We start from the raw sequence: 13,229 nt of genomic DNA on the forward strand, positions 1-13,229 counted from the left end.
CGACTCCGCCCCCCTCCCGAAGACAGCGTTGCCAATGATTGCTGCTTCATCGAGTCCGGCCATAGCCGGATCTGACGAGACCGGGACGTGAACCCCAGTCCCCAGTGGGCAACTGCATCGACACAAAGCCGATGCTTAGATCGCTACACCATCGCGGACCCACTTCTGACACCAACATAGCGAAGTCAGGGCACAGCCAGGAATCGAACCTGGGTTCCCCGCACCACGAGTGACTGCGCTGACCAGTCAACTGAGGGTCCGACCCGTTAGCCAAGGGCTAGCGAGTCTATTCAGTCGTGGTCGTTACATTACCCCACTCCTTCGGGAAGCGCGCCCCTGCCCTTCAGCATATCAACTCCCTCATGCCTCACGGTCTCACCATCCCACTTCTGACACCAATGTAGAAATTCAGGGCGCAGCTACGAGGTGAACCCGGGTCGCCCGCACCACGGGTGACTGCGCAATCAGCTCCGTCACGCCTCTGGGGGCACGCGCTTCCGATGGCCTCACGATCTCACCATCCCACTTCTGGCAGCAATTTAGCGAATCCGGGGCAGCTGGGAACCGCCGCAGCCGGGACGTGAATCCGGGTCTACCGCACCACGGGCGACTACGTTAACCACTCGACTAAAGGGTCCAATCCATTAGCCAGGCCTAGCGAGTCTATTGAATCATCAGATCTTTACCATATGTTGTATTAAACTTTATAAACATGGGTTATCAGGTTTTTCGTTGCCAAGGAGCCCTTCTTGGCTCAAAATGATGTGAACCGCACTGGCCTGGCTAATTGCTGAGAGAGTAAAAGTGTAACTTCTCCCCCAGGTCTGAGCATAACTCCACCCACTGCATAATTTTGAAAAATGCTAAAAAGTGGGCAAGGGGCTTGGATGTATGAGGCAGGAGAAGCTGGGGAGATCCGCGAGAAGGGCCCGGCGCGAGTCGCCGGCTCGCCGCCGCACACCGCCGTACCCAGGCCCCTCTACCATCCTGCCTTCCAGCACAGCGTCAGACACCGCCCCACGAAGACGCCACGACGCGGATGCGCCGTAGACGGAAGCGGGCCCCGCAAGACGGGCCGCGGATTTCCGACGGTGGGGAGAGGCGGGTGACGGGGCGACTGCTCCCCCAGCTGCGACGCGAGCCCAGCCCAACTGACCCAGTTATCCGGCGGTGCATCTACGGCCGTCAAAGGCACCGAAACATTGCGCCCAAATTGAAAATGGTGATGTATAAAACAATAACTAACTATAAATTGAGAGAAATTCAAAAGGTTAGTAGAAAATGTAATAAAAGGGCGAAAGGTTAGCGAGTTACCTCTGGAATCTTGATCAACAGATTGTCGCGAATTCGGGGGGGGGGTTGGAAACCGCTGCAACTGGGACGCGAACCCGGGTCTCCTGCACCACGGGCGACTACGTTAGCTAGTCGATTAATAAGACTCCGACCTGTTAGCCAAGGCACGGCCAGATTAACCCACCAGGAGGCCCCGGGGCATACACGTCCATTGCCCCGGCCCCCGCCCAGTCAGATAGACTACGCAAACAATACTAAACATTGTGAAATGTAAAACTAATGCAAATGCAACAAGGTAGTCGACACTATGCCAATCTGCATGGGATTCAGATGGTGACTACAAAGTACAACACAATTTTGAATCATGTAGCTTGGAGCCCCACATCAATACAGACTTTGTAGCTTGGACCCCACATCAATAGAGACTTTGTAGCTTGGGGCCCTGCATCAGCAGAGACTGTAGCTTGGGGCCCCCGCATCAATAGAGACTAGCTTCGGCCCTCCATCGCGACGCAGGGTTGGAATAAACGTCCCTTGTAGGGTATGACTGAGGATCCCTACGTGAACACAATACCCCTGACCTGTTGGGGCCCCTCGTGGTCCGAGGACCCGGGGCACTCGCCCGGCATGCCCGGTCCGTAATCCAGCTTCGAGCCAAGGGCTAGCGAGTCTATTCATTCGTGATCATTACATTACCCTCCTCCTTCGCTTCAGCAGACCAGCTCCTCACGCCTCTGGGCGCACGTGCTTCCGATGGCCTCATGGTTTCACCATCCCACTTCTGAAACCAATGTAGCAAATTCGGGGGACAGTCGGGAACCGCTGCAGCCGGGATGCGAATCCGGGTCTCCCGCAACACGGGCGACTACGTTAACCAGTCGACTAAAGGGTCCGACTAATTAGCTAAGGGCTAGCGAGTCTGGTTATCCGTGGTCGTTATACTACCTCACGTTATACTCCCCGCATCCTTGCGCTTCAGCATACCAGCTCCTTCACGCCTCATGGGCGCGTGCGCTTTCAATGGCATCACGGTCTCACCAACCCACTTCTGACACCAATGTAGCGAATTCGGGGGGCAACCGGGAACCGCCGCAGCCGGGATGCCCCAGTCTCCCGCACCACGGGCGACTACGTTAACCAGTCGACTAAAGGGTCCGACCCGTTAGCCAAGGACTAGCGAGTCTATTCATCGTGATCGTTACAATCTATTTGAAAATGAGCATGGCTTCACAGTCTCACAGTCAAAGGCGGGGATGGGGGAGGTGGGTCGTCCCCCTCTGATTTGAGGGCGTTAACTTTTTTTTTTAACGTAGATAAGTCCCAACCGGTCCACTCAACGTCAGCATTGGCCTTGCAAGGTTCAGTGCTTATTTAAAACAGTAGATGGCGTGTCGAGCCATTTTCAACATGAAACGCCCATTTTTATAAATCTGGTAAGAAATGTCAATATTAACACCAGCATTGATGTATTTCATCACCGTACAGTCATATTATTCAGTTTACGGCTCAAAAACACTTAAAAAAAAATTCCCCCCCTTTTTCTCCCCAGTTATACCCGACCAATTACCCCACACTTCCGAGCCGTCCCGGTCGCTGCTCCACCCCCTCTGCCCATCCGAGAAGGTCTGCAGACTACCACATGTGTCCTCCGATACATGTGGAGTCGCCAGGGGGACGTAGCACGTGGGAGGATCACGCTATCCCCCCCCCCCCAGTTCCCCCTCTCCCCCTGAACAGGCGCCCCGGCCGACCAGAGGAGGTGCTAGTGCAGCGACCAGGACACATACCCACATCCGGCTTCCCACCCGCAGACACGGCCAATTGTGTCTGTAGAGACGCTCGACCAAGGTGGAGGTAACACGGGGACTCGAACCGAAGATCCCCGTGTTGGTAGGCAACGGAAAAGACCGCTACGATACTCGGGCGCCCCCTCAAAAACACGTTTAACATTAGAACGACCGGGAATTCACTGTTTCCTAAAACGACCATGGACAGTTACAATGACCTTCCACGGTTTTTAAATTCTATATTCTGAGTTAAAGATAAATAGCCAATTGAGATATTAATGCATTGCATATGTTAGTATGGGCGGCACCGTGGCGCAGTGGTTAGCGCGATTGCCTCACAGCAAGAAAGTTCTGGGTTCGAGCTCAGAGGTAGTTCAACCTTGGTCGGTCATCCCGGGTCGTTCTCTGTGTGTGGAGTTTGCATGTTCTCCCCGTGTCTGCATGGGTTTCCTACGGGCGCTCTGGTTTCCTCCCGAAAACATGTAAGTCAGGTGAATTGGCCGTACTAAATTATCCCTGTGTGTGGTTTTTATTTATTTTATTTTTTTTACTCGTTTTATCAAGTAAAAACACAAGCTGTCAGTCTGCTACATTCTTTTGATATGGGCGACTATTTGTGAGACAGCTGCGAAAAAAGAGCTTAACTTAAAAGAGGAATTTCACCCTACAGCCTACCTCGTCTATGGTTTCGTCTAAATGTGAGAAACCTTTTGCTGTAAGTGATATAAGCGTAGCAGGACAAACACAGCTGCAGCTAACGAAATTAAGATGGATCCGTTTGATATAGGTGTGGCAATACATTACTTTACATTACATTACAGTCATTTAGCTGACGCTTTTATCCAAAGCGACTTACAATAAGTGCATTTAACGTAGGAAATCAGGAGAACTGCTAGTCATCAGAGGTCATACGTACATCTAAACAAGCATCTAAGAGCAAAACCAGTGCTAAAGTAAAAGCGTAAGAGAGAGTTTTTTTTTTAAATGAGTGAATACAATAAGTGCTACGAGCAAGTAATAGGGCAGTAGTTCTTAAAGACGTGAGTTTTCAACCTGCGCTGAAAGATGGGCAGTGACTCCACTGTCCTGACATCAGTGGGGAGTTCATTCCACCACTGTGGGGCCAGGACAGAAAAGAGCCGTGACCGGGTCGATCGGCAGCAGGGGCCTCTGAGCGACGGGGCAACCAGGCGTCCCGAGGCAGCAGAGCGAAGTGGTCAGGCGGGGGATGTAGGGCTTGACCATGGCCTGGAGATAGGAAGGAGCTGTTCCTTTCTCTTCCTGTAGGCCAGCACCAGAGTCTTAAACTGGATGCGAGCAGCTACTGGGAGCCAGTGTGGGGATATGAGAAGGGGAGTTGTGTGGGAGAACTTAGGGCGGTTGAACACCAGACGAGCTGCAGCTTTCTGAACAAGCTCCAGAAGTCTGATGGCCGACGCCGGGGCGCCAGCAAGGAGGAAGTTGCCGTAGTCCAGCCGGGAGATGACCAGAGCCTGGGTGAGCACCTGTGCCGTCTCGTCGGTGTGGAATAAAGACAACATTGACAAAACTATGGACTGCTGACAGTGCTGCTCAACAGCACACCTAAATTAAATATACCCATCATTATTTTTATCATCCGTAGCTGTGTTTGTCCTGCACTGCTTACATCACTTGGTCCCGAGATCAGCACTTGTAGATGTTTTTTCACCTTTAGTTGGTAGCAAACTCACAAAAGTTGGTATATGGTTTAGCTGTTCTTTTAATCCCACTGTCATAGCACGTTAGTTCTGGTGTCTACTGATGTTATGTTATATAATGTATCTTTGTGACTGATATGGGTCGGATCAGGCATTTGATGATGATGAGAAGCCGTTTCCTGTTGAGTGGCAGTCGGAGTAGTTTGGGCGGAGAGCTGCTTTACAGACTGGGTTTGACTACCACCCCCTGCTGGACAGAGAAGAAACTGCGCCTGCTGCAGCCCAGCATCACCGAGGCTCTGCTCCTCTACTGGTCTGGATAGCTCACTTCTTATTCATCTGTGCTATGGGTGCAGTTAAGTGCCCGCTTTAACCAATTGTGTGTTTAAATGCATGTTTTGCATGAGTCTCTGTATTACAGAATTCATGTCAATGTGTATATCAAAACATTTACCATTACATACTCTGGGCTATATCTTCAGTTTCGTTGTATAAATCAGGAATAATCCGTGCTTGTTTGCTCACTATACTATAGCCACCTGGAGGGGTGCTGTTGGGACATTTGTGCCCCCTGACAAGATGCGATGTTGGGCTCCCCACACTGATGCATTTAATTCAAAACACAAAAGTTCCGTTTTAGCCCACATTGTCAACCCATTTCAAATGTTTTTAATAATTTTTAATGAAATACTTCTCTAGTAATTCTGTTGGCTGCCAACTCTGCTGTATCCCCACAGGGCTCCCAGGTACTGGACATCCCAGTCCCATTGTATTAAGGGTGACAGAGATGAAACCTGTCATCCTGTGCTGTGGACAGAGAGATATGTGATGCCCTTGTCAGGGATTGACCCCTTCCCCTGCTATATAAACCCACCTCCTTTCCACCTTAACACCTGCCTGCCCACATGTCCTCACTCTGCTCACACACAGGTAGGAGCCTGTTTTGTTCTTTTATTGACTATATTAAAGCATTTGATATGGTATGGAGAGATGCACTCTGGTTTAAATTACAGAAAGCAGATATTAATGGTAGATTGTTCAATGTTATTGTGAACATACACTGATCAGCCAAAAAATTAAAACAACTGACCGGTAAGTGAATAACATCTGTTTACAATAGCACCTATCAAGGGGAGGGATATTTTTTAAACAATATGTTTATTAATTTTTCAATAATAATAACAAAATCATTGCAAAGTATAACAATACAATGCACATCTGGCAACAAGGGAAAAAGCAATAAACATAGTATATCTATGTACCTACACAAAGTATACATAGTCATATGTACAAGCATAGTTCCCGAAAGGTACAGTCAGAGTGTAAATAAGTAAATACATAAAGACAACTAAAAAAAACAAACAAACAAACGTTTCTCTTATTTTATATGGTATCCAGTGGTCAAAATGCATAGACAAACAATCAACTTACAGCCCCCCCCACACACACACACTCAGCCCTGTGTTGGACTGGCAGCCTGTCCAGGGGGTCTCCCTGCCTGCCGCCCAATGACTGCTGGGATAGGCTCCAGCATCCCGTGACCCTGAGTAGGATAAGTGGTTTGGATAATGGATGGATGGATGTACTCTATACCACAATGTGTGGTCTATAGTAAATAAATCTGAATTTGGAAAAAGGTGTCTGGGGACGATGCCCTGGTTCTCCAGGGTACTGAACTGAGAAAATGTTTCTAGATGGGATGGAAAGTTGTCTCGAAAGGTTTCAGACAGGCCATAAAACTGCAGTGAAACCAATAGGTTTCTGTAATTGACTGGGCTACTCCTCTAGGTGGGACCTATTTAACAGTAGGAGTAAACATGGCTTCCTTAACAAAAATTTAATGTGGTTCTGAATTCTTTTCTTAAAGATGTTTATTTTTTATGTGTGTGTGTGTGTGTGTGTGTGTGTGTGTGTGTGTGTGTGTGTGTGTGTGTGATCAGTCATGTTCCAGTGGCAGTAGTACCGATCCAGCACTGAGCAGTAACAGAATGGCAAGGATGTTACAGGCTCTATATGTTGACTCACAGGCTGGTTTTTACTTCACACGCTTCTGTGAACTTTCTGGAAACCAGGTACCTTGATTTTCAGATTACACATTCCTATTCATTATGGTCCATAGTTACCTGGTACGGCTGTAATCCTGAAAAACATTTCAAATTCCAGTCTACTTAGCTTTCATTAATTGTGTAAATGGGGTAGTGTTGTATGGTGATCATACCTACTTTAATTCTGTTTTAAATACATGTGGTTGATGATTGTTATCGAGAATGTTCATTACCGTGCCTTTTTTTCCTCCTGTCTCAGCCTTGGCAGAATGCTGTTAGTTTCTGGTCTGATCTGCAGCACTATCATCAGCTGTTCTACCAGGATGGACTGGACCCTTACAAAGTACAGAGGCAGGCTCAGGTCAGATTAACACATATGCATATGTTTACTACGTACATACCAACATCTCTTTCTCGTTTTGACCCCCTTGTTTCCCTTTGTCTGTCTCTGTCGCTCTCTTTTTATCTGCCCACTTTTTTATCTTCTTGTCTTTCTCATTCTCTAACTTCCAACCCCGGGGGGTCCCTCAGGGTTCTGTCCTGGGTCCACTTTTATTTACAGTGTACATAAACTGCTTGGGAGAAAATGTTCAAAACTCATCTTTCCATTTTTATGCAGATGATACGGTTATTTATTGTTATGCGGCTACTCTCAGCAAAGCTTTTGAGTATCTGCAAAATGCTTTTAACAGAGTGCAAGTTCAGCTTTATCAACTGTCTTGAATGCTGATAAAAACAAACTTATGGTGTTTTCAAACACTAGGAAGTTACGATTAAATCAGAGCATTGTTACTACTCAAGGTCAACAAATTTAGGCAGTCTCCACCTACAAATACTTGGGATTTTTAATTGATGACAACCTCTCTTTTAAGCCCCATGTACAGAGTCTGGTGAAAAAGTTGAAATTGAAGTTAGGTTTTTATTTTAGGAACAAGTCTTGTTTTTCTCTCAATTTCAGGCGAAGACTAGTTGAAGTAACATTCTTGCCTGTTCTTGACTATGGTTACTTACTGTACATGAATGCATCAGCCCATTGTCTCCATATGTTAGACAGTGTATCATGGAGCATTACAGTTTGTTACAAACTGCAGAGCTCTCACTCATGACTGTGTCCTTTACTCCAAAGTCAACTGGCCTGCTCTATCAACACGGTGACTTAGTCACTGGTATGTTTTTATCTATAAGGCCATTCTGGGTACCCTCCCGTTATTTATCTATCTTCCTGTCCATAAAACATGGCACTTATGGGTTACGGTCTCAGGATACCTTGCAAATGACTGTTCCTAAAGTTCGGACTGAGCTGGGCAAGAAGGCCTTTACGTTTTCTGCACAATCTGCCTGGAATAGCCTGCAGAATAGACTTAAACTCCAGGACTTGGTTACTCTATCCGAATTTAAAGGTATAGTTAAGTCTATGGAATCTGAGTCTATTGTAAATTGTAAATGTTTCAATTGATAACAGGTTTTTATCTTTTCCCTTCATTTTTTATGCTATTTTGCACTTTGAGCTATTCTGTTGTCTTCATGTGAGTGTGTGCTGAAACTGGTGTACTGCTGTCATTCTTGGCCAGGTCTCTCTTGTAAAGGAGATTTTAATCTCAATGGGACTAACCTGGTTAAATAAAGGTAAATGAATGAAATGACTACATATGCACACAGGGGAGACTCACATCACACCATTCACATGCAGGAGAGAAAAGACAAGAAAAGATATTAGCCACACATCAGAGAGAGAGAAGGATACAAAATTGAAACAGCATAACAAAATTATATGGATTTATAAGATATATAAAGAATGTGATGGGGAGAATGCCATGCAACATCCAGGTGGCGACTACCATCAGTATGGAGACTTGGAAGGAGGACAGACTACACGTGCATGCAGGGGATACTTGCATGACACCATTCATACACGGGAGAAGAGACAGGAGAAGACATCATTTAGAGAGAGAGAAGACGTGAGGGAGAAGAGAACAGTTGCAATAATAAATCTATACTCTATAATCTCATTGGCAGAACGGTGCTTGGTAAATTCACTGAGACAGAAACTGACCTGCAATGCAGTACAAGTCAAGGTGAATAAGTTCATCTGGACACAACATTTATTGAGAGATACGTTTCATCACTCATCTAATGACTTCTTCAGTCTCAACTTGACTGCAGGTATCCCCACCCTTTTAAACAACACAGTGCCATAACGACGTTAAGCAACAATTGGTTTCATATGCAAATTGCCATGACCATTAACTAGAGTTACAATGGCAATGTTTACTATCCATCCATCCAATATCCAAACTGCTTATCCTGCTCTCAGGGTCGCGGGGATGCTGGAGCCTATCCCAGCACTATTCAAAGAGAATCGGGGCATAGTTGCAATCACAGCATTGTAAATTGGTGACAGATGTACTCTTAGCCCCCCCCCCCGGTCCAGGTTGTTTCCTCTTCACATAGATGGCCTCTTTGACCTCCCGTTCAAACCAGCGTTCCTCCCTATCAAGGATGTGCACATCCTCATCCTTGAAAGAGCAGCAACTGGCCTGTAAATGAGTGTAGACTGTGGAGTCCTGGCCTGGCATGTTACCTCTTCTGTGTTGTGCCATCCTATTGGCCAGCTTCTGTTTGATTTCCCCAATGTATAACTCACGGCAATCCTCCGGGGACTTAAAAGTGTACACTATATTGCTCTGTTTCTGCCGGGGGACCCGATCCTTGGGGTGGACCAATTTCCTCCTTTTTTTGGGGGGGGGGGATTTTCTCCCATTTATCCCCCCCCAATTGCATCCAGACAATTACCCTACTTTTCCAAACCGCCCCGGTTGCTGCTCTACCCCTTCTGCCAATCTGGGGAGGGCCGCAGACTACCACATGCCTTCTCCAATGCATATGGAGTCACCAGCCGCTTCTTTTCACCTGACAGTCAGGAGTTTCACCAGTGGGACGTAGCACATGGGAGGATCACGCTATTCTCCCCAGCCCCCCCCCCCCCTGAACAGGCGCCCCGACTGACCAGAGGAGGCACTAGTGCAGCGACCAGGACACATACCCACATCCGGCTTCCCACCCACAGACACGGTGTCTGTAGGGACACCCAACCAAGCCGGAGGTAACACAGGGATTCGAAATGGCGATCCCCGTGTTGGTAGGCAACGGAATAGACCACCACATTACCTGGACACCCAGGGTGGACCAATTTCTGGCACAGCGTGTTTTGGGGTTTGAAAATAACTGAAATGCAGTGTTTGGAAAATACGCATCTCAACTGTTCTGAAACTCCCGCCACAAATGGAATCACCACTGGTTTCCACTTAGGAAGCTGTTGTCCTTCTCCTCTCTTCGATTGGCTGGTGCACTGTTTGGGGGGGCTTGGACAAATGACGGGGGGGGGGGCTAAGGTGATTGGTCAAGAGCACATACGGGAGTATTAACCCTAACATGCATGTCTTTCTGATGGTGGGGGAAACTATAGCACCTTGAGAAAACCCACCGCAGACACAGGGGGAACGTGCAAACTCCACACAGAGGACAACCTGGGATGACCCCGAACCCAGGACCTTCTTGCTATGAGGCGACAGTGTTAACCACTGTGCCATCCAAACTTGAATTAAATTAAAATTAAATTAAATTAGTAATTTGAGTATGATCATCAGTCCTTATAGGCACATACAGCTGAGTACCATCCACACAGCAGTTGAAATTTATTCCAAGACTGCATATAATTTGGCAAAGAAGTGAAATATAAAGACAAATATAGAGGGCCAAGAACCAAGCCCTGATGTATGCCATATTTAACATCAGAGAATGTCGATGTAATATAATTTTAACAGATAAACTGTGTTCTTCCAGATAAGTAGTACTTAAGCCAAGAGCGAAATAGGCCAGAGACACCAAAATTATAATTTATTCTGTCTAATAGTATACAGTGATCAATGGTGTCAAGGGCTGCACTGAGGTCCAGGAATAGAAGCACAGAGTTGGAGTCAGAGTCCATAGCAAGTAGAAGATAATTTACCACTCTGGTTAGAACAGTTTCAGTGGTGTGATAGGTAGGTTTCTTCTGGGTTGAAAGTTGTTGATACACAACTCTCTCTAGTACTTCAGAAAAGAATGAAAGATTAGAGACTAGTCATTAGAAACCCTAGATCGATATGTGGTTTCTTAAGTAGAGGCTTGACCACGGCTGTCTTAAAACTGCTGGGAACATGGACTTCTGGGTTAGCAAGTAAGGGGATGGCAGCATAGGAAAATGTGCTACCGACAAACTTAAAAGCTCACTACGACTCAAATCTACAAAAACTTTTGATTCAATTTGATTCAAGATTGTGGGCTTTGAAAATGCCTAATAAAAAGAAGTCAGTGCAGTCTGAGTTACTCAAAGAAGACGGGAGTCACACAGGCTTCCCCGGCTAGCAGCTCTATGGAGGATAACAATATACGAACAGACCTTGGGGAAGAACAAACAGACAACCCAAACGTGGATCTCATACTGAAAGCACTGAGGAAGTTTAGGAAAGAGAACAGTCAGCAGCTGAAAGCAATTCGAGACGAAATAAAAAAAACTAACACGAGAATCGGGGAGGCAGAAGAGAGGAAGGATGCAGCCAAAACATGAATTCAAACTACGGAGGAAGCCGTAAATGAGCTGCTGAAACTTCAGATTCACCTGGACTGACGGACTTAAAGGGCCGATCTAGACAAGACAATACCAGAATCTATGGTGTTAAAAATGGACTCGAGGAGAACTCTCTGTCAATGATTTCCTTTGTAGAATACATGTTATGGGAAAATTTGGAGCCCCCTGCCTCTTTGGAATTACGAATTGAAAGAGCACATCGCGCCCTGATGCCGTAGCCACCCCCAGGCACCTAACCGAGGTCCATTTTAGTCAAAATGTCAAGCTACAGAATGAAAGAAGAAATATAGAGACTGGCTTGGCAAGGGCCCGGCGAATCCAGTGCATCTTCCTTGCATTGATGGTGCGCCATCGGTAACAACAGCTGAAAGCTTGTCAAAACTCTCATGCTCACGTACAACACTTTTAATGGCATTGAAAACATCCTTGCCCTTGGTAGTGTCATGCAAAAACACCAATTTCAATAACTCCTCGTGCACTTCAAATGAACTGTCAATGGCTCTTGTGTAAATGAGAATCTGGCTAACATCCATCACATCTGTACTCTCATTCACCGCTAAGGAGAAGTACTTGCAGTCATGCATCACTTGTTTTCGCTTTCCCTCAGCATGATTTTAAATGTCAAAAATTCTTTGTGTCACTTTGCAACGGGACAGAGAGACCGTTTCAAAGCTTTTAGCCATGTTATCATCTCCAAAAGCTTTAGCCATCTCTACTTCACATAGCCTCACTGTTTCGTCATCTGACAAGGGCTTCTTTGCTTTAGCAAGCTCAAGGGAAACAGCTTAAGACGCTTTGAGAGAGGACTCCTGTGTAGACATGGCTTTGGTAAAAAAGGCTCTGCTGTCGGTGTATCTTTCCTTTGAGATCAGCGATGATAGCAGCTCTGGCACCTCCAGTGTACATGCCATTTGTCTTTGTGCATGGTATTGTAGTGGTGACTCAAGTTGAAATCCTTCATGGCTGATTTTGTTTCCAGGCACACTAAACACATAGGTTTGCCTTTGAATTCTGTAAAAAGATATTCTGTTTAGGGACTTCGTGAGTTTACTTGAAAATAGTACTGTTTCATAATCACTGACAATAAAAAATATATCTGCCAACAGAAACTGTTATATATACCGAGATAATGTCGAAACCAACGAAGTCATCTAAGAGGGGAGACGTCCAAGTTTCGACCACACCACGTGATAGCCCAAGTATGGCTAGCATAACTAGCCTGCTAGAACAGCACAGAGCTAACATTTCTGCCGAGTTTAAAGCCGCCTTTGCAGCTCTGGAGGAGAAATTGAACAACACCTAGGCTACAGTAACCAAACACGGTCAGCGTGTCGAGGCTCTGGAGTCGACGGCTGACCTACATGATCAGCGAGTCACAGAGCTGGCGAAGCGATGCAAGGTCTTAGCCGATAGCAACACCAAGCTGATTGCCAAGACAGCGGATTTGGAGAGTCGGAGCCTTGGGAATAATACCCGTATTATTGGATTCCCCGAATCTATTGAGGGGCCTCGACCTACGGACGTCTTCTCAACTTCTGGTTGAATTGCTAGGCGATCAGGTTCTTCAATCTCCTCCCGAGCTGGACCACACGCACAGGTCACTAGCAGCCAGACTGCAGCCAGGGTCAAGACCACGACCTGTAATCATCCGGCTCCACCACTACCAGACCAAGGACCTAATCGTCTACGAAGCCCACAAGAGACAAGGACATCTCCAGTACCACGGGAGATGCAAGAGCAGTGTTCAAAGTACCGGGATGTCATGGCTAAGCTGTACAATTGGGGCCTCAGACCA

At 46.7% G+C, this 13,229-nt stretch overlaps 1 protein-coding gene across 1 annotated transcript in view; it reads left to right on the forward strand.

Moving 5' to 3' along the window:
• LOC130118504 (regulator of G-protein signaling 22) overlaps nucleotides 1–13,229 on the forward strand; it is a 76,207-nt gene that overhangs the window by 11,855 nt on the left and 51,123 nt on the right. The window contains exons 9-11 of the mRNA XM_056286956.1: nucleotides 4,911–5,072; nucleotides 6,711–6,831; nucleotides 7,064–7,165. Coding sequence (XP_056142931.1) covers nucleotides 4,911–5,072; nucleotides 6,711–6,831; nucleotides 7,064–7,165 — 385 coding nt within the window. The remainder of the gene's footprint in view (nucleotides 1–4,910; nucleotides 5,073–6,710; nucleotides 6,832–7,063; nucleotides 7,166–13,229) is intronic.

The sequence above is a fragment of the Lampris incognitus genome, chromosome 9 (assembly GCF_029633865.1).
Source record: "Lampris incognitus isolate fLamInc1 chromosome 9, fLamInc1.hap2, whole genome shotgun sequence".
Lineage (NCBI taxonomy): Eukaryota > Metazoa > Chordata > Actinopteri > Lampriformes > Lampridae > Lampris > Lampris incognitus.